The 26119-nt window shown below is 47.3% G+C and overlaps 1 protein-coding gene across 3 annotated transcripts in view; it reads left to right on the top strand.

Annotated features, from left to right (window-relative positions):
• The window catches only part of LOC117415792 (dynein axonemal heavy chain 3-like), a 214992-nt gene that overhangs the window by 102238 nt on the left and 86635 nt on the right, over positions 1–26119 (top strand). For all 3 annotated transcript variants that reach the window (XM_059027758.1, XM_059027757.1, XM_059027759.1), the window contains 5 exons: positions 1006–1236; positions 5427–5525; positions 6422–6561; positions 12577–12735; positions 16651–16879. In XM_059027758.1, the coding sequence (XP_058883741.1) occupies positions 1006–1236; positions 5427–5525; positions 6422–6561; positions 12577–12735; positions 16651–16879 (858 nt within the window). The remainder of the gene's footprint in view (positions 1–1005; positions 1237–5426; positions 5526–6421; positions 6562–12576; positions 12736–16650; positions 16880–26119) is intronic.

Genomic DNA, 26119 nt, shown 5'->3' with positions numbered 1-26119 from the left:
CTATAATGTACAACGCAAAGGCAAATGCAGATTTGAATGGAAGAATGCAATGAGAAAGCACAGTATTTGAACAGCTCCTTGTACACCTTTCCAGTAGTTGCATTGCGTTTGCCCTGCACGTCACAGTGGGCCGCATGGCTGGAAGAGGGACATCGTTAGACCCCTCCAGCCCACACCCTGCCCATGTCTTGAATCGATGTGCTGAAGCTGCAGCATGAGTAGTCAGCTCACACAAAGGGAATAAATAGCAATTTCAGTTTGAGGCATTGTTGTTTTTTTTCACAGAGTGACTGTGCTAGCAGAGTATAATGAATATTGCTAATTGCTCGTTAAGTCTGTAATTCTCCCCTCGGCACAAGGGGATGAAAGCAGAGAAGCGAAAGAAATCTGTGGGCGATGAATCCTCCGCTGAAGAAACAGCTTTGGATTCTTTCTAATGAACTTAATTAGCATGAACAGAGATCCAGAGGGTGTCTCGCCTGTGTAGGTTTCCTATGTTACTGGGAAAGTATTGCTGGAGGCAACAATGGTTTGGAGCTTGACATTCAAAGCCTGCTGCCTCTCCCACAGGGCTTTAGATTATCGCTAGATCTGAAAACAAAGTCAACGTCCGCAAAAGTTTGTAACTTTTCCAAAAGTTTGGGGATTTGGAAAGTTCTCAATATCAAAATGAATTGCCAACTAATTGGATTCTACTGTACATGCTTTATAAGCAGAGTTATCCAGAGCTGGTAGACTTTACACTAATGTAGATTTGTGGAAGTGTTCTCCTTTCTTTCAATTCCATCCATAGCTATAAAACATCTCAATGTTGGTATATGTAGTAATACTAAAATTAATACAATTTTGTGACAGTTTCGCCCAGTAGGCTTGATCTGTCATGACTTGTTTGCGACCACAGTTGTTTTTTTTTAGGGTGTGGGGATGTTTTTAATAATAATAAAAGAGCTCCCTGTTCTGAGACTGTGCACAGTGTGAGTGATGGTGCTGTGTGTGTCCTGGCAGGTGGGGTTCAGCATCGCTCCTCAGGAGAGCACGTCGCTCAGTGAGATCCTGCAGCTGGGGCTGGAGAAGCACCTGGAGGAGCTGAGCCAGGTGAGCGTCCAGGCAGGGAAGGAATATGCCCTGGAGCAGGCACTGGAGCACATGGAGAGAGACTGGGAGCATGTCTGCTTCAGCTTTGTGCCCTACCGAGACTGCGGGGTCAGCGTGCTGGCAGCCGTCGACGACATCCAGGTAATCCATCAATCAGAAGAGACACTGCTACTGAAAAAAACACTTTAGCAGCTATCACGAAAAAAACACGTACAATTCCTGCAGCTTGTATCCAGTCTTACCTCAATCACTTAACCCCTTACAGAATCTCGAAATTAGAGTTTATTTGGGTAGAAATGTTTCCTTCTTTACATGCGGTCCTGTGCGAGTCATTTGACAGCAGAGCACTATATTTGTGTTGCTCTTTATCATGTAAATGAATAACAATATATAATGCACATGTTTGGTATACTGTTTAAAGAAGTGTGTGTGAGGTTCTGTGCACAGAGCTGCTGCTGTTCATTTGCATTGCTGGCAGGATGCATTAGCTTTGTGAACCTCAATAACAGGGTTTGGATGCAGTGCTGGTCTATCGTTCAATAAGCCATCTCTGCAGCAAACATGCAATTACTGCTAATCTTCCTCTCTCCTGCGTTTAAGGAAGCATGAAGTTCAAACAGTGTGGAACAAAAGAGGTATTATCCATGCAAATCCGAAATGAGTTTAATTGATGTCTGGCACTGGCTGCCATTGATTTGCTAATCTTCCTCTCCCAGCATTCTCCTCTGTCCATTATATTCTCGTAACAAAGTACTAGCACTGAGAGGACTGGTGTGGACTTCAGCACAAGTTCCTCAGATGTGCAGAATAACCAAAACAAGCTTGATTTTTTTGGGGGGGAGTGGTGGGGGGGGATTCATCTGACAATATAAAGCTGTATCCACTCTACACCGGCCCCATTTCAAAGGGTACTATGTAGGCGTGGGTGTTTAGGGTTTGCAGAGAGCAGGGTTCAAGCAGCCAGATGGAGCATCTTCTCCGCGTCCCGTTCCTGCCTGACTGTGTTCCTGGTTGTATGCTGTTCTGACTTCTCATCACACGCATTCAGGTAGCAGATAAATGAACCGTGCTGATGCTGCAAACTTGGGTGTATATATATATATGTATATATCTGTAGAAATAGTTGCTCAGTGAAGTCTCTTTGATGCACACACATTCCTTTGTACTTGTGTTCTTCAGTATTGTACGGTGCACAGCCACGTCTCTCTGATCCACAGAGACAAAGCGCAGGAGGCCAGCCTGGCAGCGTTGAGCACACAGTGCCAGCTCCTCTACAGAACAACCCAGAAACAAGCGGCTCTGTCAGCCTCTGTTTGTGTTGGCTTCCTATTACCATAATCACCCTAGTAAACATCAAGCAATATGCATTCATAATTAATATCAGGCATTTATTTTATTCTCAAAAGTATAATGTGTGTGTGTGAGGTTTTTTTTCTTGAATTAACTTTTTTTTATAGCAATTCAATGAAGAAGAAAAAAAAAAAGATCAGTAATTCATGAGTTTAAGGATTGAGGATGTAAGGTGCCTTGTGGCAACATGACATCAGAGAGTTGGGTTGAGAAAGCAGGATGCACAGGGTTGTCCTTGGCTTACCCCTCTGTGTACGCAGTGTTACTGTCCATCTCCTATAAAACCAGCTGCAGTACCCGTCTCCCTTTCCCTGTAAGCTCTCAGCTGACAGCCCACGGAAACCGATCAGGTCAAGCGCATTCTGAACAGACCGTCCACACTGATCAGGTCAAGCACATTCTGAACAGACCATCCACACTGATCAGGTCAAGCACATTCTGAACACACCGTCCACACCAATCAGGTCAAGCGCATTCTGAACACACCGTCCACACCAATCAGGTCAAGCACATTCTGAACACACCGTCCACACCAATCAGGTCAAGCACATTCTGAACAGACCATCCACACTGATCAGGTCAAGCGCATTCTGAACAGACCATCCACACTGATCAGGTCAAGCGCATTCTGAACAGACCATCCACACTGATCAGGTCAAGCGCATTCTGAACAGACCATCCACACTGATTAGGTCAAGCGCATTCTGAACAGACCATCCACACTGATCAGGTCAAGCGCATTCTGAACAGACCATCCACACTGATCAGGTCAAGCATATTCTGATTCCAAAGTGATGAGCTGGAAAGATTAAAAAGGACAGAAAACAGAATTAACTGGAATCCTCGTCATGCTTTCAATGAGACCAGGCTCTCAGCCAAATGCTGTTTGGGGTAACAGAGAGGATGGAAACGGCTGCAGGGCACTTGCAATCATTTAACACTGCAGTGCTGGGCTGCACTTTGGGGCCACTCGTTCAACACTGCAGTGCGGAGCTGCACTGTGGGGCCGCTCGTTCAACTCTGCAGTGCGGAGCTGCACTGTGGGGCCGCTCGTTCAACTCTGCAGTGCTGAGCTGCACTGTGGGGCCACTCGTTCAACACTGCAGTGCGGAGCTGCACTGTGGGGCCGCTCGTTCAACTCTGCAGTGCTGAGCTGCACTGTGGGGCCACTCGTTCAACACTGCAGTGCGGAGCTGCACTGTGGGGCCGCTCGTTCAACTCTGCAGTGCGGAGCTGCACTGTGGGGCCGCTCGTTCAACTCTGCAGTGCGGAGCTGCACTGTGGGGCCGCTCGTTCAACTCTGCAGTGCGGAGCTGCACTGTGGGGCCGCTCATTCAACTCTGCAGTGCTGAGCTGCACTGTGGGGTCACTCGTTCAACACTGCAGTGCTGGGCTGCACTGTGGGGCCACTCGTTCAACACTGCAGTGCGGGGCTGCACTGTGGTGAGAGGAGACGCTGTAGTCCCAGACTGGGTGTGGATCTCATTTCTGGGTTTTTTCATGAAATCATTTTGATTTGTGTCTCTAAGTGCCGTTACAGCTGACATTTGTCCACAGCAATCTGAAGAACTTGTTTAAATAAGGTGTGCTTGTAATTTGCTTTACTTGTATGTGCTGAATGATAAAAATGCAGTGAATAGGAGGTAATGATGGATGTAATGAAACTCATAGGAGTGAAAAGGTACTTCCACACATCATTTATTTTATTCACATCATATGTTTACAAACAATAATCCTGAGCTCAATGTAATTGCCTGCCTAATTTGAGCACAATGAATTTCAAAGCACCACTATGTCTGAAGTGAAAAAGAAAGATCTTTGACTTAAGGTTTGCTTTATTAAAATTCTTCTAAAATAAAGCTTAACGTTGATTATGAAGCAAGTATGCCGTGCTCTACTTTTAAACAAAGATTAAATAGAATAAATGAATATGTAGAGTTGTCCCTTTTTGTTCTGAAACCCACCTTCCTTTAATGTAATATTAACCCTAGTCCTCAAGTCTGGGCAATTAGAATTTCAAACTAATTAACATCATTAAATATAATATAGACCATCATCCAGCGCACACACCTGCAAGAGACAGAGTGTATTGTACACATTCATTTATATTACATTAAAATAAGCTTAAACTGCAGTTTCACCAAGTACAATACCTCCTGTTCAGGGATATGTTTTTAATGATGTACACTAACACCACCTGCTGGACATTTATTACAGGACAGCGGTAAAATCCAGGAATGGTACCCACATTTACATTCATCTCTAATGACCAGCTGCTCTTTTCAAACAAGCTCCCTGCTCCCTACCTCTCAGATGTACACTTCCATTAGCTTCTAATTCTCACCTTCTGAGGTGTGGATTTCTAAAGTTAGAGCTTTTAAAATCACCCTTCCATGTGCGGCTGCATGCACTGCTCCTGGAGTAATGTGTCTCCCGACCTGTATTATACACTTTTAACCTGCTCTTGCAATCCCAGGGACTGTTTCTTGAAATTATCAAACAATTGAAAGACAGCAGTATTGGCATTTCTCTCTAAAAATCCCCAAACAAGCATGTTCTGTCAGTTATTTCTGTATCTGATCTGACAGGTGCAATGCACACTGGGGAGTAAATTAAATTGATAAACAATAACCCTTACTCAAATAAACCTGCAGTGAGGGGTCAAACTGAAGGAGTGGAGATAGAAGATGCCTCTTTGACGGGAATGGGGCAGCTCAAGAGACATGAGAAGTTCCAGCAGCTTCGATAAGGAGCTGGGCTTTTCAAACCAGTTCAAAGCACTTCGCAAGCCAGCCTTGTAGCACCTGCACTCGAGACGACCCCCAAACGATTTCAGATAATAATGGTTAACAAAATGATTTTGGTTCAGCCTCCCTCCCGCTCCTCTCCCTCCTCCCGCTCCTCTCCCTCCTCCCGCTCCTCTCCCTCCTGCCGCTCCTTTCTCTGATATGTGTCTTCTGATCAGACTCCATGTTGTGCAGGTTCTGCTGGAGGATCACGTTGTGAAGACCACCACCATGAAGGGCTCCCCGTTCATCGCCCCCTTCGAGGAGCAGCTGCTGTCCTGGGAGGCCAGGCTGGTACGTTCCTTTTGGATCCAGGGCCCCTGCAGGGAGAATAGCTAGCGGCACGTTTCAGCTCCTCTCTCTGTCTCCCTCGCTCTCGCTCTCTCTCACCCTGTCCATCATACAGCTGTTTCTCTCAAAGTGCTTCTGCCTGCTCTCACTCCCACTTCTTCACACTCTCCCTAGTCCTGCTTTTAAGCTCTCTCTTATTGTTTTAGTTTGCTTCTGCTCCAGCTGCTCTGAGCTGTGTTGGTTTAAAGCAGAGACAGATTTGTTCTTGTTTTTTGTTTATAAGGTATCGTTCTCACTCTTGACCTTCTTTCTCTCTCGTTTCTCGTTCTCTCTCTCGTTCTGCTCGTACAGTTACATCCTTTAAGATTCCTATGGTACGCTGCTCTAAGATTGGGTGTTTATTACTCCTAATGTGAATCTATAACTATCTCAATAAGAATCGTGATTCTATTGTTTGTGCTGCAGAATCTCTCCCTCCCTCTCCTTGTTCCTCTGATTTGATTTACGGTTCAGTAACTTGATTAGATTGAACTTTTTTCATTTTATCTGTCTAAACCCCAGCTCTGCTTTTGCTTTCCATTGGCAGACTGTTAACCCTGTGCAGGTGGGAGGGAGTGTGTGGATCAGGTTCTCAGGGCTGGTACCTTGGCACATGCCTGTCTTGCTTGTTTAAGCAAAGACCGAGAGATATATAAAAATACAATTCTGACACCACTTCTGTGGTAAATACTCTTTGTGCAATCGAAAATGTATAAGGAAAATAAAACTAGCAAAGGTACCGAATTAGTGAGACTCTTTTGAGTTCTGTTACGTGGCTGGTTCTAAGGAGCTAAAACTAAACTGGATAACTAAAGGAACCCATCTCCCCTCTCCTCCCCCTCTTTTCCCCTCTCCCCCAGCGGCTGATGCAGGAAGTCCTGGAGTCCTGGCTCCGGGTGCAAATGGCCTGGCTTTACCTGGAGCCCATTTTTGGCTCGGAGGACATCCGTAACCAGATCCCCGTGGAAGGGAAGCTCTTCGAAGCTGTGGACAATACCTGGTAAGAGCTGTCTGTCTGTCTGCTTGTCTGTCTGCTTGTCTGGCAGCTCTGTGTTTCTGTGTTGAAGCTGCGTGTTCACTGTGTCTGCTTGTCTGTCTGCTTGTCTGTCTGCTTGTCTGGCAGCTCTGTGTTTCTGTGTTGAAGCTGCGTGTTCACTGTGTCTGCTTGTCTGTCTGCTTGTCTGGCAGCTCTGTGTTTCTGTGTTGAAGCTGCGTGTTCACTGTGTCTGCTTGTCTGTCTGCTTGTCTGGCAGCTCTGTGTTTCTGTGTTGAAGCTGCGTGTTCACTGTGTCTGCTTGTCTGTCTGCTTGTCTGGCAGCTCTGTGTTTCTGTGTTGAAGCTGCGTGTTCACTGTGTCTGCTTGTCTGTCTGCTTGTCTGGCAGCTCTGTGTTTCTGTGTTGAAGCTGTGTGTTCACTGTGTCTGCTTGTCTGTCTGCTTGTCTGTCTGCTTGTCTGTCTGCTTGTCTGGCAGCTCTGTGTTTCTGTGTTGAAGCTGCGTGTTCACTGTGTCTGCTTGTCTGTCTGCTTGTCTGGCAGCTCTGTGTTTCTGTGTTGAAGCTGCGTGTTCACTGTGTCTGCTTGCAGCAGAGCCGAGGCACTCCGGGGAGCCTGTTGAAGTGATTCCTTTCAGCTGTACTGGCACATTCGAAACTGCCGAAAAGCGCATTATTAAACTTGCATAAGAGTATTTTTTATTTAATTTTTATTCACACAAAGAACAGCGAGTATTTACCGTAGCATCCCATTGCCTTTGTTGAAAATTACCAGGTTATAAAGCAGGAAATGAGAGGGAGAGGGAGGAGAGAGAGGGGGAGGAGAGAGGGGGGGAGGGGGAAGAGGGTGGAGGGGGGAGGGGGACGAGGGGGAGGGACAGAGAGAGAGGGAGACTCTTCTGAACACTCATTCAGTATCTATTATTATTACTATTATTTATTTCTTAGCAGACGCCCTTTTCCAGGGCGACTTACAATTGTTACAAGATATCACATTATTTTTACATACAATTACCCATTTATACAGTTGAGTTTTTTACTGGAGCAATCTAGGTAAAGTACCTTGCTCATGGATACAGCAGCAGTGTCCCCCACTGGGGATTGAACCCACAACCCTCCAGTCAAGAGTCCAGAGCCCTAACCACTACTCCACACTGCTGCCCCTTCCACAACAGGGTGTATTCAATTCTTCAGTTTTTCAAATACAGCCACTGTGTACCTTTACCACAGTAAAGACAAACAAGCTCAGAGTTAGAAAGCTGTTTCAGGAGAACACGTCAGCTTCAGAACCTGTCTCCAGCAATGATTGTGGTTTCATTTTGAGCTTCAGCTTCTGAAATTCTCACATTCTGTTTGGCAGTTTCTCAGTAGGAGCCTCCATGTTTCATTCAGTCAGAGCCAGTGAAACTTAATAAAACAAAGGATGCTATCATAGGACTGGGTGATCATACACAAGAAAGGAACTCGTTGTATGCATTTGCAGGGCATTAACACACGGTAGATGATGCAGAACATTCTGAAAAAAAATGTCTAGCTTTAAAAAAGCGAAATGAAAGAAAAGGTGCAGAAATCTGTCAATTAAGAGGATTTCAAATAAAGTCACTGGTTCCCAGTTTACTAAGGATTCTGTTGCTTAAGAATGCAACCGAATATTCTTCACATTAACACAATGTGTGAGAGCCGTCTGGGTGTTGTTCTTGAATCAGTTAGCTGGGAGTCACTTCCTTGTGTTCCTTCCCTCCTCTCACTCTCTCTCCCAGGAAACAGAACCAAATCAAGTGAACTACAGAATGATCAAAATGTACAATGCCATAAAACACAGCTTTCAGGATGACTGTGCTGTGCCCCTCTCTGCTGTATGAATATTGAGCAGGATGACTGTGCTGTGCTGTGCGCCTCTCTGCTGTATGAATATTGAGCAGGATGACTGTGCTGTGCCCCTCTCTGCTGTATGAATATTGAGCAGGATGACTGTGCTGTGCCCCTCTCTGCTGTATGAATATTGAGCAGGATGACTGTGCTGTGCTGTGCCCCTCTCTGCTGTATGAATATTGAGCAGGATGACTGTGCTGTGCTGTGCCCCTCTCTGCTGTATGAATATTGAGCAGGATGACTGTGCTGTGCCCCTCTCTGCTGTATGAATATTGAGCAGGCTGACCGTGCTGTGCGCCTCTCTGCTGTATGAATATTGAGCAGAATGACTGTGCTGTGCCCCTCTCTGCTGTATGAATATTGAGCAGGATGACTGTGCTGTGCTGTGCCCCTCTCTGCTGTATGAATATTGAGCAGGATGACTGTGCTGTGCCCCTCTCTGATGTATGAATATTGAGCAGGATGACTGTGCTGTGCTGTGGTGCTGACTGTGCTGTGCCCCTCTCTGCTGTATGAATATTGAGCAGGATGACTGTGCTGTGCTGTGCGCCTCTCTGCTGTATGAATATTGAGCAGGATGACTGTGCTGTGCCCCTCTCTGCTGTATGAATATTGAGCAGGATGACTGTGCTGTGCCCCTCTCTGCTGTATGAATATTGAGCAGGATGACTGTGCTGTGCTGTGCCCCTCTCTGCTGTATGAATATTGAGCAGGATGACTGTGCTGTGCTGTGCCCCTCTCTGCTGTATGAATATTGAGCAGGATGACTGTGCTGTGCCCCTCTCTGCTGTATGAATATTGAGCAGGATGACTGTGCTGTGCTGTGCCCCTCTCTGCTGTATGAATATTGAGCAGGATGACTGTGCTGTGCCCCTCTCTGCTGTATGAATATTGAGCAGGATGACTGTGCTGTGCCCCTCTCTGCTGTATGAATATTGAGCAGGATGACTGTGCTGTGCCCCTCTCTGCTGTATGAATATTGAGCAGGATGACTGTGCTGTGCTGTGCACCTCTCTGCTGTATGAATATTGAGCAGGATGACCGTGCTGTGCCCCTCTCTGCTGTATGAATATTGAGCAGGATGACTGTGCTGTGCCCCTCTCTGCTGTATGAATATTGAGCAGGATGACTGTGCTGTGCTGTGCCCCTCTCTGCTGTATGAATATTGAGCAGGATGACTGTGCTGTGCCCCTCTCTGCTGTATGAATATTGAGCAGGATGACTGTGCTGTGCTGTGGTGCTGACTGTGCTGTGCCCCTCTCTGCTGTATGAATATTGAGCAGGATGACTGTGCTGTGCTGTGCGCCTCTCTGCTGTATGAATATTGAGCAGGATGACTGTGCTGCGCTGTGCCCCTCTCTGCTGTATGAATATTGAGCAGGATGACTGTGCTGTGCTGTGCCCCTCTCTGCTTTATGAATATTGAGCAGGATGACTGTGCTGTGCTGTGCCCCTCTCTGCTGTATGAATATTGAGCAGGCTGACCGTGCTGTGCGCCTCTCTGCTGTATGAATATTGAGCAGGATGACTGTGCTGTGCCCCTCTCTGCTGTATGAATATTGAGCAGGATGACTGTGCTGTGCCCCTCTCTGCTGTATGAATATTGAGCAGGCTGACCGTGCTGTGCCCCTCTCTGCTGTATGAATATTGAGCAGGATGACTGTGCTGTGCCCCTCTCTGCTGTATGAATATTGAGCAGGATGACTGTGCTGTGCCCCTCTCTGCTGTATGAATATTGAGCAGGATGACTGTGCTGTGCTGTGCACCTCTCTGCTGTATGAATATTGAGCAGGATGACCGTGCTGTGCCCCTCTCTGCTGTATGAATATTGAGCAGGATGACTGTGCTGTGCCCCTCTCTGCTGTATGAATATTGAGCAGGATGACTGTGCTGTGCTGTGCCCCTCTCTGCTGTATGAATATTGAGCAGGATGACTGTGCTGTGCTGTGCCCCTCTCTGCTGTATGAATATTGAGCAGGATGACTGTGCTGTGCCCCTCTCTGCTGTATGAATATTGAGCAGGATGACTGTGCTGTGCTGTGCCCCTCTCTGCTGTATGAATATTGAGCAGGATGACTGTGCTGTGCCCCTCTCTGCTGTATGAATATTGAGCAGGATGACTGTGCTGTGCTGTGGTGCTGACTGTGCTGTGCCCCTCTCTGCTGTATGAATATTGAGCAGGATGACTGTGCTGTGCTGTGCGCCTCTCTGCTGTATGAATATTGAGCAGGATGACTGTGCTGCGCTGTGCCCCTCTCTGCTGTATGAATATTGAGCAGGATGACTGTGCTGTGCCCCTCTCTGCTGTATGAATATTGAGCAGGATGACTGTGCTGTGCTGTGCCCCTCTCTGCTGTATGAATATTGAGCAGGCTGACCGTGCTGTGCCCCTCTCTGCTGTATGAATATTGAGCAGGATGACTGTGCTGTGCCCCTCTCTGCTGTATGAATATTGAGCAGGCTGACCGTGCTGTGCCCCTCTCTGCTGTATGAATATTGAGCAGGCTGACCGTGCTGTGCCCCTCTCTGCTGTATGAATATTGAGCAGGATGACTGTGCTGTGCCCCTCTCTGCTGTATGAATATTGAGCAGGATGACTGTGCTGTGCTGTGCCCCTCTCTGCTGTATGAATATTGAGCAGGATGACTGTGCTGTGCTGTGCCCCTCTCTGCTGTATGAATATTGAGCAGGCTGACCGTGCTGTGCGCCTCTCTGCTGTATGAATATTGAGCAGGATGACTGTGCTGTGCCCCTCTCTGCTGTATGAATATTGAGCAGGATGACTGTGCTGTGCCCCTCTCTGCTGTATGAATATTGAGCAGGATAACTGTGCTGTGCCCCTCTCTGCTGTATGAATATTGAGCAGGATGACTGTGCTGTGCCCCTCTCTGCTGTATGAATATTGAGCAGGATGACTGTGCTGTGCCCCTCTCTGCTGTATGAATATTGAGCAGGATGACTGTGCTGTGCTGTGCACCTCTCTGCTGTATGAATATTGAGCAGGATGACCGTGCTGTGCCCCTCTCTGCTGTATGAATATTGAGCAGGATGACTGTGCTGTGCTGTGCCCCTCTCTGCTGTATGAATATTGAGCAGGCTGACCGTGCTGTGCCCCTCTCTGCTGTATGAATATTGAGCAGGCTGACCGTGCTGTGCCCCTCTCTGCTGTATGAATATTGAGCAGGCTGACCGTGCTGTGCCCCTCTCTGCTGTATGAATATTGAGCAGGATGACCGTGCTGTGCCCCTCTCTGCTGTATGAATATTGAGCAGGGTGACTGTGCTGTGCCCCTCTCTGCTGTATGAATATTGAGCAGGATGACTGTGCTGTGCCCCTCTCTGCTGTATGAATATTGAGCAGGATGACTGTGCTGTGCTGTGCGCCTCTCTGCTGTATGAATATTGAGCAGGATGACTGTGCTGTGCCCCTCTCTGCTGTATGAATATTGAGCAGGATGACTGTGCTGTGCCCCTCTCTGCTGTATGAATATTGAGCAGGATGACCGTGCTGTGCCCCTCTCTGCTGTATGAATATTGAGCAGGATGACTGTGCTGTGCTGTGCCCCTCTCTGCTGTATGAATATTGAGCAGGATGACTGTGCTGTGCCCCTCTCTGCTGTATGAATATTGAGCAGGATGACTGTGCTGTGCCCCTCTCTGCTGTATGAATATTGAGCAGGATGACCGTGCTGTGCCCCTCTCTGCTGTATGAATATTGAGCAGGATGACTGTGCTGTGCCCCTCTCTGCTGTATGAATATTGAGCAGGATGACTGTGCTGTGCCCCTCTCTGCTGTATGAATATTGAGCAGGATGACCGTGCTGTGCCCCTCTCTGCTGTATGAATATTGAGCAGGATGACTGTGCTGTGCCCCTCGCTGCTGTATGAATATTGAGCAGGATGACCGTGCTGTGCCCCTCTCTGCTGTATGAATATTGAGCAGGATGACTGTGCTGTGCTGTGCCCCTCTCTGCTGTATGAATATTGAGCAGGATGACTGTGCTGTGCCCCTCTCTGCTGTATGAATATTGAGCAGGATGACTGTGCTGTGCTGTGCGCCTCTCTGCTGTATGAATATTGAGCAGGATGACTGTGCTGTGCTGTAGTGCTGACTGTGCTGTGCCCCTCTCCCCTCTCCCCTCTCCGCACAGGAGGCAGGTCATGGCTGAGGCTCAGCAGACTGGCAATGCCATGCGGGTTATCTCTCAGGTCCAGATGCTCAGTAAACTCAGAGAGGCCGAGTCGATGCTGGACGACATTCAGAGAGGCTTAAACGACTACTTAGAGAAGAAAAGGCTCTTCTTCCCGAGGTAAGCCACAAACACACAGAATAAAGAACAAAGCCCTGCTGCTCACAGCAGGAGCACGAGTACTAACCTGTGCACCTTTCAAAGGAAACAGGTGCACAGGTGTTGAAGGTGCGACTAGTAATCAAATTAGTCCCACTCTCTTACTTTAGTCTTGCATTGATGATGCAAAAAAAGCACTTGTGGGGAATAACTAGAAGCATCTCACAGTGGTCTTAGTAGATTGAACCATGCCATGAACAATGCTGAGATCAAACTTTTTAAAAATACATTTCAACGATGTAATGAAAAAACTAAAAGAAAACTTGGCAACCAAATAACATGAATTACACGTGGGTGAGAAAGTGATTACATTTTTTCAACCTTTAACCAAACAACTAAGTCATATAATCAAATGATAACAAAGACTTAAAGCACTTGTTTACTCCTGGGAGTAATGATTTACAATGGCCACAAGCTAAATTAATATTATAGCATACGATGGAAAATGAATGAAGGAGACACACACAATGTGCAGGTACTCGAATCCACGGTTTATTGGGACGGTTATTCCCGGCCCCTGTTAGCCTGGGCAGTCTTGCACTCTCACAGCAGCACGTTCACACAGCAGCTTGTCTCACTGTTTAGCGCAGCACATTTTTTTCCTAGAACAGCTCTCTTTGGAGTCAATCTTATCAAGAAAACTTCTTAGTTTTTCTTTGTCTTTTATCCATCCACGCAATGTAGATTCTGCAACATTTATATATTTTGAAACTGCTGCTTGAGTTTCACCTTTTCTTACTCTGTCCACCTCATCGAGTTTCATTTCAACAGTGAAAGATTTTTGTTTTTTTGCTGTCTGCCAGCTTCGTACTTTATATCTGGAATGTTCATCCAACGTTTGCGTTGTGGGAGAAATGGAAGCCACGTCCTTACCGTGTTATAACCGATTCCGCACTATAACAGGTTGTGTTATAACGGGGTAGCACTGTAGTAATAATACTGTGTGGCCCTTAGTTTCTTTATGAAGATTTAATGTGTTTGGATGATTATCTCATTGGCAGTTACACTGCTTGGTTATTCGGGCTCGTGGGTTACACGGTGGCTGTTTGAATGGAGGTTCATAATTGCCACATTAGATGCATGTCTACAACGTGCTGGGCGCTCATTCGTTGACGCGCAGAAAATGTGTCAGCTGCCAACTGGAGCGATCACTGATCCGAGGCTTCCTCAGATCTGCAGCGATGTCAACATGCCCTCCGCGCCCCTGGGTACCCACTTCAAAAGCTTTTTTCACAGCCTCCCCAGCACAGATTACTTAGAGGTTTAGTTTACATGTTTGAGAAAATATAAAGGGGTAGAGTTTACCCAGCGCTGATGGCGCGGGCTTTGAAGATCTAAATGAAAGGTGGGTTCTAAATAACAGTGCCATGTTAGATTGCCCAATTATTATTATTATTATTATTATTATTATTATTTATTTCTTAGCAGACGCCCTTACCCAGGGCGACTTACAATTGTTACAAGATATCACATTATTTTTACATACAATTATCATTTATACAGTTGAGTTTTTACTGGAGCAATCTAGGTAAAGTACCTTGCTCAAGGGTACAACAGCAGTGTCCCCCACCGGGGATTGAACCCACGACCCTTCGGTCCAGAGTCCAGAGCCCTAACCACTACTCCACACTGCTGCCCTGACTAATTTGATTACTGCCCAATTAGTTGTTGGCATTCTCAATAACAGTAATGAAAATGAGAAGATTGCCCCATATAAAGGTTAAGTGACAGAATGCCAAAGCACTGAGCAGTGTGGTGAAGCACAGTAAATGCACAAGGTTTTAGTTACTCAGTAACTAGCACCTTTGTAACTCTGCAGACAGGGCTTGTGTGTGCATGTTTTGCATTTGGCGCAATCACGGGTCATTCCAGCTTGAGTGGAAGAAATTCTGGGGAGATGCAGTTTACTCCCTTTGTGACTGATGATGTATAAAGCACAGAGGTCGGCACCTTGTCCATACACGGACACGCATGTCCATGGCAAGAGTTACCATTGTCCGTGGCTGTGAATACATCTGACACACACGCAACAGAATTGTATAGAACTTCCGTTTTGTTTTTCCGTGGCCAAGACGGACATTTAAAAAAAAATAACGTCACAGTCGACATTGTGCCGACCACTGATAATCCACATGCGATGGGGAGAAGGGGGTCTGGTGGTAGACATGCCCATTTCAGCACCCTTTTCTCCATTTGGGGGATGACCTGGACTATTTCTTGTTAGTGTTGTTTTAAAGATTTCTGCGGCATTCCATCAAAAACAATATTCATTGACGAAAAATCTTTGCATAAGGGTTCGAGCTGCCCCCCTCGGTCCACCCGAGCTGGAATGACATTTTAAACATTTGTTCAAAAATATGACTTTGTTACCCCAAAATAATATTCCTATTATTCCTGTCCCTTTGTGCACAGAAATAACCTTCCTGTCTGTGAAAACAGTTAGCATGACTGAGAAAAAAAATAATGCAAACAACAGCAGTAAACAAGGAGGCCGGACAAATACATTGAAACTCAGTAAAGTCAACTACAAACATTTTGACTTGAAAGTCTTTCTCAATCTCTTGTTTTTGTTCTGGGGTTACTTTTAGTATTTCTACAAAACCCTGCAGTGTTGAGTGCTTACGTGGCCTGGCTGTGTCCTGCTAGTTGGGTCTCTTTGATGGGTGCCTGGCTGTGTCCGGCTAGTTGGGTCTCTCTGATGGGTGCCTGGCTGTGTCCTGCTTGTTGGGTCTGTGATGGGTGCCCGGCTGTGTCCTGCTTGTTGGGTCTCTCTGATGGGTGCACGGCTGTGTCCTGCTTGTTGGGTCTGTGATGGGTGCCCCGCTGTGTCCTGCTTGTTGGGTCTGTGATGGGTGCCCCGCTGTGTCCTGCTTGTTGGGTCTGTGATGGGTGCCCGGCTGTGTCCTGCTTGTTGGGTCTGTGATGGGTGCCCGGCTGTGTCCTGCTTGTTGGGTCTCTCTGATGGGTGCACGGCTGTGTCCTGCTTGTTGGGTCTGTGATGGGTGCCCCGCTGTGTCCTGCTTGTTGGGTCTGTGATGGGTGCCCCGCTGTGTCCTGCTTGTTGGGTCTGTGATGGGTGCCCGGCTGTGTCCTGCTTGTTGGGTCTGTGATGGGTGCCCGGCTGTGTCCTGCTTGTTGGGTCTCTCTGATGGGTGCACGGCTGTGCCCTGCTTGTTGGGTCTGTGATGGGTGCCCGGCTGTGTCCTGCTTGTTGGGTCTGTGATGGGTGCCCCGCTGTGTCCTGCTTGTTGGGTCTGTGATGGGTGCCCGGCTGTGTCCTGCTTGTTGGGTCTGTGATGGGTGCCCGGCTGTGTCCTGCTTGTTGGGTCTCTCTGATGGGTGCACGGCTGTGCCCTGCTTGTTGGGTCTGTGATGGGTGCCCGGCTGTGTCCTGCTTGTTGGGTCTGTGATGGGTGCCCCGCTGTGTCCTGCTTGTTGGGTCTGTGATGGGTGCCCGGCTGTGTCCTGCTTGTTGGGTCTGTGATGGGTGCCCGGCTGTGTCCTGCTTGTTGGGTCTCTCTGATGGGTGCCCGGCTGTGTCCTGCTTGTTGGGTCTGTGATGGGTGCCCCGCTGTGTCCTGCTTGTTGGGTCTGTGATGGGTGCCCGGCTGTGTCCTGCTTGTTGGGTCTCTTTGATGGGTGCCCGGCTGTGTCCTGCTTGTTGGGTCTCTTTGATGGGTGCCCGGCTGTGTCCTGCTTGTTGGGTCTCTCTGATGGGTGCACGGCTGTGTCCTGCTTGTTGGGTCTGTGATGGGTGCCCCGCTGTGTCCTGCTTGTTGGGTCTCTCTGATGGGTGCACGGCTGTGTCCTGCTTGTTGGGTCTGTGATGGATGCCTGGCTGATGGCTGTCTCTCTGTCTGTCTCTCCCTCCCTCAGGTTCTACTTTCTGTCGAACGACGAGCTGCTGGAGATCCTGTCGGAGACGCGGGACCCCATGCGTGTGCAGCCCCACCTCAAGAAGTGCTTTGAGGGCATCGCCAAGCTGAGCTTCAGCGCGGGCTGCGAGATCACGCACATGGAGTCTGCGGAGAGCGAACGCGTGGAGCTGGTGTGCAGGATCATACCCGCGCAGGCCCGGGGCCTCGTCGAGCAGTGGTTGCACCAGGTACACAATCACTGTGCATTACACTCTCTATACTGTGCATTACACTCTCTATACAATCACTGTGCATTACACTCTCTATACAATCACTGTGCATTACACTCTCTAAACTGTGCATTACACTCTATACAATCACTGTGCATTACACTCTCTATACTGTGCATTACACTCTCTATACAATCACTGTCCAGTACACCTCCATGCAATTAATTAAAGAGCACATTTCATTTCAATGTATCGTTGGTGTAATTACCAAACGCATGGCTGTGTAAGGGCCAATTGACATACAAGGCAAATTCACATGGTCTGCTGTATTTATATAGTATTTCATTAAGAATTGACATATAGTACAATGTTTGGTCAGAACACCAATGCTGTAAAAACAAAGCTCTTAAGCTAGATCAGCTTTTCTGAGTGTCTTTATAGAAGTGAGAGCCAGCTTTTTAGTAACCGCAGTAAGAACCACAAAGAACGATTGCAAACAATATACACTGTAAGGGGACTGGCAATAAAAACAGGGATGTAGTTTGAAGCTTGTTAGTCTTTGACAGATCAGCCCAGGCTTCTTCAGTTCAAACCCCTCTTCACTTCTTATCAATACCTGCTTAGTTCTGGGATCGATCAGCTGCTCAGAACAGGATGAGCGCTGATCAGCCGAATGGCTTCTCTCATTCAGAACGTGTTGTGTTTCTCGGTATGCAGCACATGAACAGGGGGCAGGAAGACTTTATTGGGTTGGGTTTGGGTATGAAGTGAACAGGGGGACAGGAAGACTTTATTGGGTTGGGTTTGGGTATAAAGTGAACGGGGGGACAGGAAGACTTTATTGGGTTGGGTTTGGGTATAAAGTGAACAGGGGGGCAGGAAGACTTTATTGGGTTGGGTTTGTGTATAAAGTGAACAGGGGGACAGGAAGACTTTATTGGGTTGGGTTTGGGTATAAAGTGAACGGGGGGACAGGAAGACTTTATTGGGTTGGGTTTGGGTATAAAGTGAACAGGGGGCAGGAAGACTTTATTGGGTTGGGTTTCTGTATAAAGTGAACAGGGGGACAGGAAGACTTTATTGGGTTGGGTTTGGGTATAAAGTGAACAGGGGGGCAGGAAGACTTTATTGGGTTGGGTTTGGGTATAAAGTGAACAGGGGGACAGGAAGACTTTATTGGGTTGGGTTTGGGTATAAAGTGAACAGGGGGCAGGAAGACTTTATTGGGTTGGGTTTGGGTATAAAGTGAACAGGGGGCAGGAAGACTTTATTGGGTTGGGTTTCTGTATAAAGTGAACAGGGGGACAGGAAGACTTTATTGGGTTGGGTTTGGGTATAAAGTGAACAGGGGGCAGGAAGACTTTATTGGGTTGGGTTTGGGTATAAAGTGAACAGGGGACAGGAAGACTTTATTGGGTTGGGTTTGGGTATAAAGTGAACAGGGGGACAGGAAGACTTTATTGGGTTGGGTTTGGGTATAAAGTGAACAGGGGGACAGGAAGACTTTATTGGGTTGGGTTTGGGTATAAAGTGAACAGGGGGGCAGGAAGACTTTATTGGGTTGGGTTTGGGTATAAAGTGAACAGGGGGACAGGAAGACTTTATTGGGTTGGGTTTGGGTATAAAGTGAACAGGGGGCAGGAAGACTTTATTGGGTTGGGTTTGGGTATAAAGTGAACAGGGGGCAGGAAGACTTTATTGGGTTGGGTTTGGGTATGAAGTGAACAGGGGGACAGGAAGACTTTATTGGGTTGGGTTTGGGTATAAAGTGAACGGGGGGACAGGAAGACTTTATTGGGTTGGGTTTGGGTATAAAGTGAACAGGGGGGCAGGAAGACTTTATTGGGTTGGGTTTGTGTATAAAGTGAACAGGGGGACAGGAAGACTTTATTGGGTTGGGTTTCTGTATAAAGTGAACAGGGGGACAGGAAGACTTTATTGGGTTGGGTTTGGGTATAAAGTGAACAGGGGGACAGGAAGACTTTATTGGGTTGGGTTTGTGTATAAAGTGAACAGGGGGGCAGGAAGACTTTATTGGGTTGGGTTTGGGTATAAAGTGAACAGGGGACAGGAAGACTTTATTGGGTTGGGTTTGGGTATAAAGTGAACAGGGGGACAGGAAGACTTTATTGGGTTGGGTTTGGGTATAAAGTGAACAGGGGGACAGGAAGACTTTATTGGGTTGGGTTTGGGTATAAAGTGAACAGGGGGGCAGGAAGACTTTATTGGGTTGGGTTTGGGTATAAAGTGAACAGGGGGACAGGAAGACTTTATTGGGTTGGGTTTGGGTATAAAGTGAACAGGGGGCAGGAAGACTTTATTGGGTTGGGTTTGGGTATAAAGTGAACAGGGGACAGGAAGACTTTATTGGGTTGGGTTTGGGTATAAAGTGAACAGGGGGACAGGAAGACTTTATTGGGTTGGGTTTGGGTATAAAGTGAACAGGGGGACAGGAAGACTTTATTGGGTTGGGTTTGGGTATAAAGTGAACAGGGGGGCAGGAAGACTTTATTGGGTTGGGTTTGGGTATAAAGTGAACAGGGGGACAGGAAGACTTTATTGGGTTGGGTTTGGGTATAAAGTGAACGGGGGGACAGGAAGACTTTATTGGGTTGGGTTTGGGTATAAAGTGAACAGGGGGGCAGGAAGACTTTATTGGGTTGGGTTTGTGTATAAAGTGAACAGGGGGACAGGAAGACTTTATTGGGTTGGGTTTCTGTATAAAGTGAACAGGGGGACAGGAAGACTTTATTGGGTTGGGTTTGGGTATAAAGTGAACAGGGGGACAGGAAGACTTTATTGGGTTGGGTTTGTGTATAAAGTGAACAGGGGGCAGGAAGACTTTATTGGGTTGGGTTTGGGTATAAAGTGAACAGGGGACAGGAAGACTTTATTGGGTTGGGTTTGGGTATAAAGTGAACAGGGGGACAGGAAGACTTTATTGGGTTGGGTTTGGGTATAAAGTGAACAGGGGGACAGGAAGACTTTATTGGGTTGGGTTTGGGTATAAAGTGAACAGGGGGGCAGGAAGACTTTATTGGGTTGGGTTTGGGTATAAAGTGAACAGGGGGACAGGAAGACTTTATTGGGTTGGGTTTGGGTATAAAGTGAACAGGGGGACAGGAAGACTTTATTGGGTTGGGTTTGGGTATAAAGTGAACAGGGGGGCAGGAAGACTTTATTGGGTTGGGTTTGGGTATAAAGTGAACAGGGGGACAGGAAGACTTTATTGGGTTGGGTTTGGGTATAAAGTGAACGGGGGGACAGGAAGACTTTATTGGGTTGGGTTTGGGTATAAAGTGAACAGGGGGGCAGGAAGACTTTATTGGGTTGGGTTTGTGTATAAAGTGAACAGGGGGACAGGAAGACTTTATTGGGTTGGGTTTCTGTATAAAGTGAACAGGGGGACAGGAAGACTTTATTGGGTTGGGTTTGGGTATAAAGTGAACAGGGGGACAGGAAGACTTTATTGGGTTGGGTTTGTGTATAAAGTGAACAGGGGGCAGGAAGACTTTATTGGGTTGGGTTTGGGTATAAAGTGAACAGGGGACAGGAAGACTTTATTGGGTTGGGTTTGGGTATAAAGTGAACAGGGGGACAGGAAGACTTTATTGGGTTGGGTTTGGGTATAAAGTGAACAGGGGGACAGGAAGACTTTATTGGGTTGGGTTTGGGTATAAAGTGCCTCTTGGTAAGTCATGCTTTTTATTTCTTCCACGCCAATGTTCAACCAAGACAGCTCGGCTTTAAGCAGTAGCCCGTTTTGTTTGTATTATTATTATTATTATTATTATTATTATTATTATTATTATTATTATTATTATTATTATTATTATTATTTGTTTGTTTTCAGTATTCATCTTTGTAATTCATTTTTTCTTCTAGCTGTCAGTGTTCTGAACTTGACAGCATGAGTGGCTCTGGTGTTCAGTGAGGGTCTGGTGCCCTTATGCACTGCAGGCTTTATAAACACACTTGATTGGAGTGTGGGATAGTTGTGTGACTGGGGCCCGCAGTATCCTTTCCTGCCATGATAAATGATTATAATCATGTTTATCTGCTTCTCATTTACTTCCAAGCACCAATATAACACATGAAACTTGAGTCCCATTTGTTTGATTTGGCCGGTCTCTTATGTAATTGAGTTCAGCTCACCCCTAAGGCAGCCACGCACAATGAATTAGATTAAATGTATACTGCTCGCAACCCTGAGCTGTACATTATCTCTGTCTAGGGGTGGCAATCAAGGCTAATCACAGCTCTCATGTTTTTCCAAAAGTGTAAACATTAAACAAGCCAGAAAAGTCACTTCATAGCATTTACATGCACAGGAAATCAATCCTCTTGATTTGATTCTTTTGAAAACAAATACGTCAAACTCAGCAGAGGTTGGGAGGGATGAATACTTCTGAACCTGTGTGCAATTGACTCAGAGTCAACCTCCCACCCCGATTCCAGGAAAACAGCTTTAAAAGCAGGATGCATATAGAGGGGTTTGGAATCAGTTCCTCGGACAAGTAGTTTGTGAAAGAGCTTGTGTGTGTGCGTGTGTCTGTGCGTGCGTGCGTGTTAATGTGCGTGTGTCTGCATGCGTGCGTATTCATGTGCACGTGTCTGCATGCGTGCATGCGTGTTTGTGCATGCGTGCATGTTCATGTGCGTGTGTCTATGCGTGCGTGTTCATGTGAGTGTGTCTGCATGCGTGCGTGTTCATGTGCGTGTGTCTATGCGTGCGTGTCCATGTACGTGTGTCTGTGCATGCATGCGTGCGTGTTCATGTGCGTGTGTCTGCATGTGTGTGTATTCATGTGCATATGTCTGCATGCGTCATGTGTTTGTGTGTGCGTGTGTGAGTGTTCATGTGCTTGTGTCTGTGCGTGCGTGTGTCTGTGCATGCGTGCCTGCGTGCATGTTCATGTGCGTGTGTCTGTGTCAAAGTTGTGGTCAGTGCTTTGTAATGTCACTTTGTGTGTCTCAGTGTACTGTAGCCAGAGTTTGTATTGTCAGGCTGTGCTGTTGTGTGTCGGGTAGAGCTTTTCCAATATAACAGTATTAGTCTGTGACTGGATCACAGACTGAAACTTCAGTGGCTATAATGTAACTTTTACTTTTGCGTGGAAGTTTTTGCAAACTGTTAACATAATCAAAGCTACCTCCTCATGTGACTTCCTGTATAAATAGTTTCTGGCAGGTTACTAAGAGGAAATTATACACTACAGAACAAGAATAAAGAATAATTTGAAATAAAGAATAATTTTTAAATACTCTATGAGAGGAGGCTGACTTGTAAATGAAAAATGTATTTTTCCACCAGCAATCTCTGCAGTCACAGAGAGAGGAATGTAATGTACATTAGACAGACGGACAGACAGACGGGGGCTCTGTTCACAGTGCTTTGATACACATTAGACAGACGGACAGACAGACAGAGGCTCTGTTCACAGTGCTTTGATACACATTAGACAGACAGACAGACAGACGGAGGCTCTGTTCACAGTGCTTTGATACACATTAGACAGACGGACAGATAGACAGACGGAGGCTCTGTTCACAGTGCTTTGATACACATTAGACAGACAGACAGACAGACGGAGGCTCTGTTCACAGTGCTTTGATACACATTAGACAGACGGACGGACAGACAGACGGAGGCTCTGTTCACAGTGCTTTGATACACATTAGACAGACGGACGGACAGACAGACGGAGGCTCTGTTCACAGTGCTTTGATACACATTAGACAGACGGACGGACAGACAGACGGAGGCTCTGTTCACAGTGCTTTGATACACATTAGACAGACAGACAGACGGAGGCTCTGATCACAGTGCTTTGATACACATTTCTGGACTGTTGTTTACTTTTTTTTACCAGCAATCTAGTTTGAATGTCAGATTGTTTAATTCAGAAATACAGACTTTAAAAAGACATTCTTCAAACAACTCAAAAGTTAAAGAGCCCGATATTACATGAAACACACTTTCTTATATACTGCTCCTGTTAATGCTTTCTCTTTCTCTCTCCTCTCTCTGTCTCCTCTCTGTTCTTGACTCTCTGGTGGACACACAGGTAAGTTGTGGAAGAATGCAGCTTGGGGCCTATTTGACTGTAACACGCACACGCACGCACACACACACACACACACACACAGACGCACACACACACACACACAGACACACAGACGCACACACACACACAGACACAGAGACGCACACACACACGCACACAGACACATAGACGCACACACACACGCACACACACACAGATGCACACACACACTGACACAGAGAGAAACACAGAGCCTTCAGAGACTCTGCTCTAATCCACTTGTTCCCGACCTCTTACTCTTGACACTTGACTTCGGATTCACAGGTAGCTGGAATCTGATTTAAACTGCACAAAACTGGGAATTTTACATAAGAAAGCCCTGTTTGAATGACACCCCGCTTAACGGGGTAAACAGTAAGACAGGCCCAGAGTGCTTTCCGAGGAGCCCGGATTCGAGTTCCACTCTGCAAGGCCGAGTGTTTCTTAACTGTCTGTGCTCCTCCACTCTCGACTCAGGCTGTCTAACCTGTGTCTCTGGTTTAAGTACCCTGGGCACTGGAAGGCTGTCTTTAAATGGGAGTTGATGCAGCATGGAGTGACAGCCAGTTCAGCAGGCTGGGTGTGGGAGTAAACACAGGGCCCAGCGTGGAATTGAGATGGATTCTCTGCAGTGTCTTATGGCTTTTTATTCCTACATGATGGTAATGAAGGCTTATGTAGGGGAAGAAGCCATGAAACAGGCGGTGGAAGGTCAGCGGAATCCAACCAGGATTGTCCAGGGGTCCAGTGAACCAGCAATCTCACCCCTGTGGAGCTGCACTGCTGCTGGGTTAGTTTCACTGAGGCAGGTGGAACCGCTCTGTATTGGTAGCATGAGACTTTATGTGACACTGGATGTTGTTTTTACTAGTGCTTTAAATCAGTTCATATGAACTGTGACGTTACACAAATGGATTTGTAAATAGTAAAGTTTATATAATTTGCAGAGTGACACTGGAAGAAAAGCACAGACACAGTAGAGAAGCTATTAATGCAGCTGACATCAGCATGGATAAGGAACAGCGAGGCTTGAGTTTCACAGGTTCATTGAGAAGTTTGGGGATTACAAAGTCATTTTGTTTCTGCTGTCTCTTTTATGCTGTACCCTTTATTTCTTTCCTTTCTCAGCTAACAATAAAATAACTTCTTTCATTCACTCTGCCTGTGCTTCTGTTTCTCCTTTCCGAGACATCCTTCACACTCTCCTACACGGGTGTTCTAGCGGGTGTGCTGGCATGCAGGACACAGGGCTGATAAGACAGCACCCAGCTGTGCAGGGTACCGCTTGTGTCTGGAAGGGAGGTGATGACAGGCTATTAGATAGGACTCCCAGCCCACATGCCCCATATCTAATTTCCTGTCATCACATATCCTGTTCATATCACTACGTTTACTATTGAGTACACTCGTTGATTTCCTCCAAGATCAGCCCATTAGCCAAGCAGCACCCAGTAATAACTCCTAGCCTGGTGCCAGCGAATCAGGAAATTCAGCTCAGACCAGATCACAATCTACACACAGTAAAGGTGGAAAACTACAAAGCAGCGTTTCAGTAAACCCATGAGGAATGCAAGGTGTGCACGTGGTAGAGTGATGGATTACTGTGTGCCTCTGCAGTGTCCAGAGCACTGCCCTGCCACAGTGAGAGCTTGCTTTTCAGGTTCTTGGTGAAGAAGATTCAATAAACTACCAGGAGTAAATTACAGAATGAGAGTGGAGAGAGATGCATACCTAGACACCCAGTATGCTGCACAGTCAGATAATTAGGTCCATCTGTCTTCTGTATACGGCCCTGTATTACACACCTTTATACTCCAAATTGTACCTCAAAGACAGCATGGCCCTCAGGTGAGACGTAAAAGCGAGGTCCTACAGCAGCAGTTGTTGATGCATAGTTCAACCCCAAGTCTCTGTATTTTCCTTTGAATAAAAGCATCTGCTACATGACTAAATAATAATAATAGTCCCCCACTCGTGCTCAGCAGTGAAGCTGTGACAGGCAGTCCGCACATGTGGGTTGGTGCTCCTTCTACACGGAGCACTCTGGCAGTGGAAATGCTGCTAGCGGCAGTGCTGACAGCTGTGTGGAGCTCTCTGGCAGTGGAAATGCTGCTAGCGGCAGTGCTGACAGCTGTGTGGAGCTCTCTGGCAGTGGAAATGCTGCTAGCGGCAGTGCTGACAGCTGTGTGGAGCTCTCTGGCAGTGGAAATGCTGCTAGCGGCAGTGCTGACAGCTGTGTGGAGCTCTCTGGCAGTGGAAATGCTGCTAGCGGCAGTGCTGACAGCTGTGTGGAGCTCTCTTGCAGTGGAAATGCTGCTAGCGGCAGTGCTGACAGCTGTGTGGAGCTCTCTGGCAGTGGAAATGCTGCTAGCGGCAGTGCTGACAGCTGTGTGGAGCTCTCTGGCAGTGGAAATGCTGCTAGCGGCAGTGCTGACAGCTGTGTGGAGCACTCTGGCAGTGGAAATGCTGCTAGCGGCAGTGCTGACAGCTGTGTGGAGCTCTCTGGCAGTGGAAATGCTGCTAGCGGCAGTGCTGACAGCTGTGTGGAGCACTCTGGCAGTGGAAATGCTGCTAGCGGCAGTGCTGACAGCTGTGTGGAGCTCTCTGGCAGTGGAAATGCTGCTAGCGGCAGTGCTGACAGCTGTGTGGAGCTCTCTGGCAGTGGAAATGCTGCTAGCGGCAGTGCTGACAGCTGTGTGGAGCTCTCTGGCAGTGGAAATGCTGCTAGCGGCAGTGCTGACAGCTGTGTGGAGCACTCTGGCAGTGGAAATGCTGCTAGCGGCAGTGCTGACAGCTGTGTGGAGCTCTCTGGCAGTGGAAATGCTGCTAGCGGCAGTGCTGACAGCTGTGTGGAGCTCTCTGGCAGTGGAAATGCTGCTAGCGGCAGTGCTGACAGCTGTGTGGAGCTCTCTGGCAGTGGAAATGCTGCTAGCGGCAGTGCTGACAGCTGTGTGGAGCTCTCTTGCAGTGGAAATGCTGCTAGCGGCAGTGCTGACAGCTGTGTGGAGCTCTCTGGCAGTGGAAATGCTGCTAGCGGCAGTGCTGACAGCTGTGTGGAGCTCTCTGGCAGTGGAAATGCTGCTAGCGGCAGTGCTGACAGCTGTGTGGAGCACTCTGGCAGTGGAAATGCTGCTAGCGGCAGTGCTGACAGCTGTGTGGAGCTCTCTGGCAG

This window comes from Acipenser ruthenus, chromosome 7 (genome assembly GCF_902713425.1).
Source record: "Acipenser ruthenus chromosome 7, fAciRut3.2 maternal haplotype, whole genome shotgun sequence".
NCBI classification, from domain to species: Eukaryota; Metazoa; Chordata; class Actinopteri; order Acipenseriformes; family Acipenseridae; genus Acipenser; species Acipenser ruthenus.
This window is presented reverse-complemented; position numbering and strand designations above follow the sequence as displayed.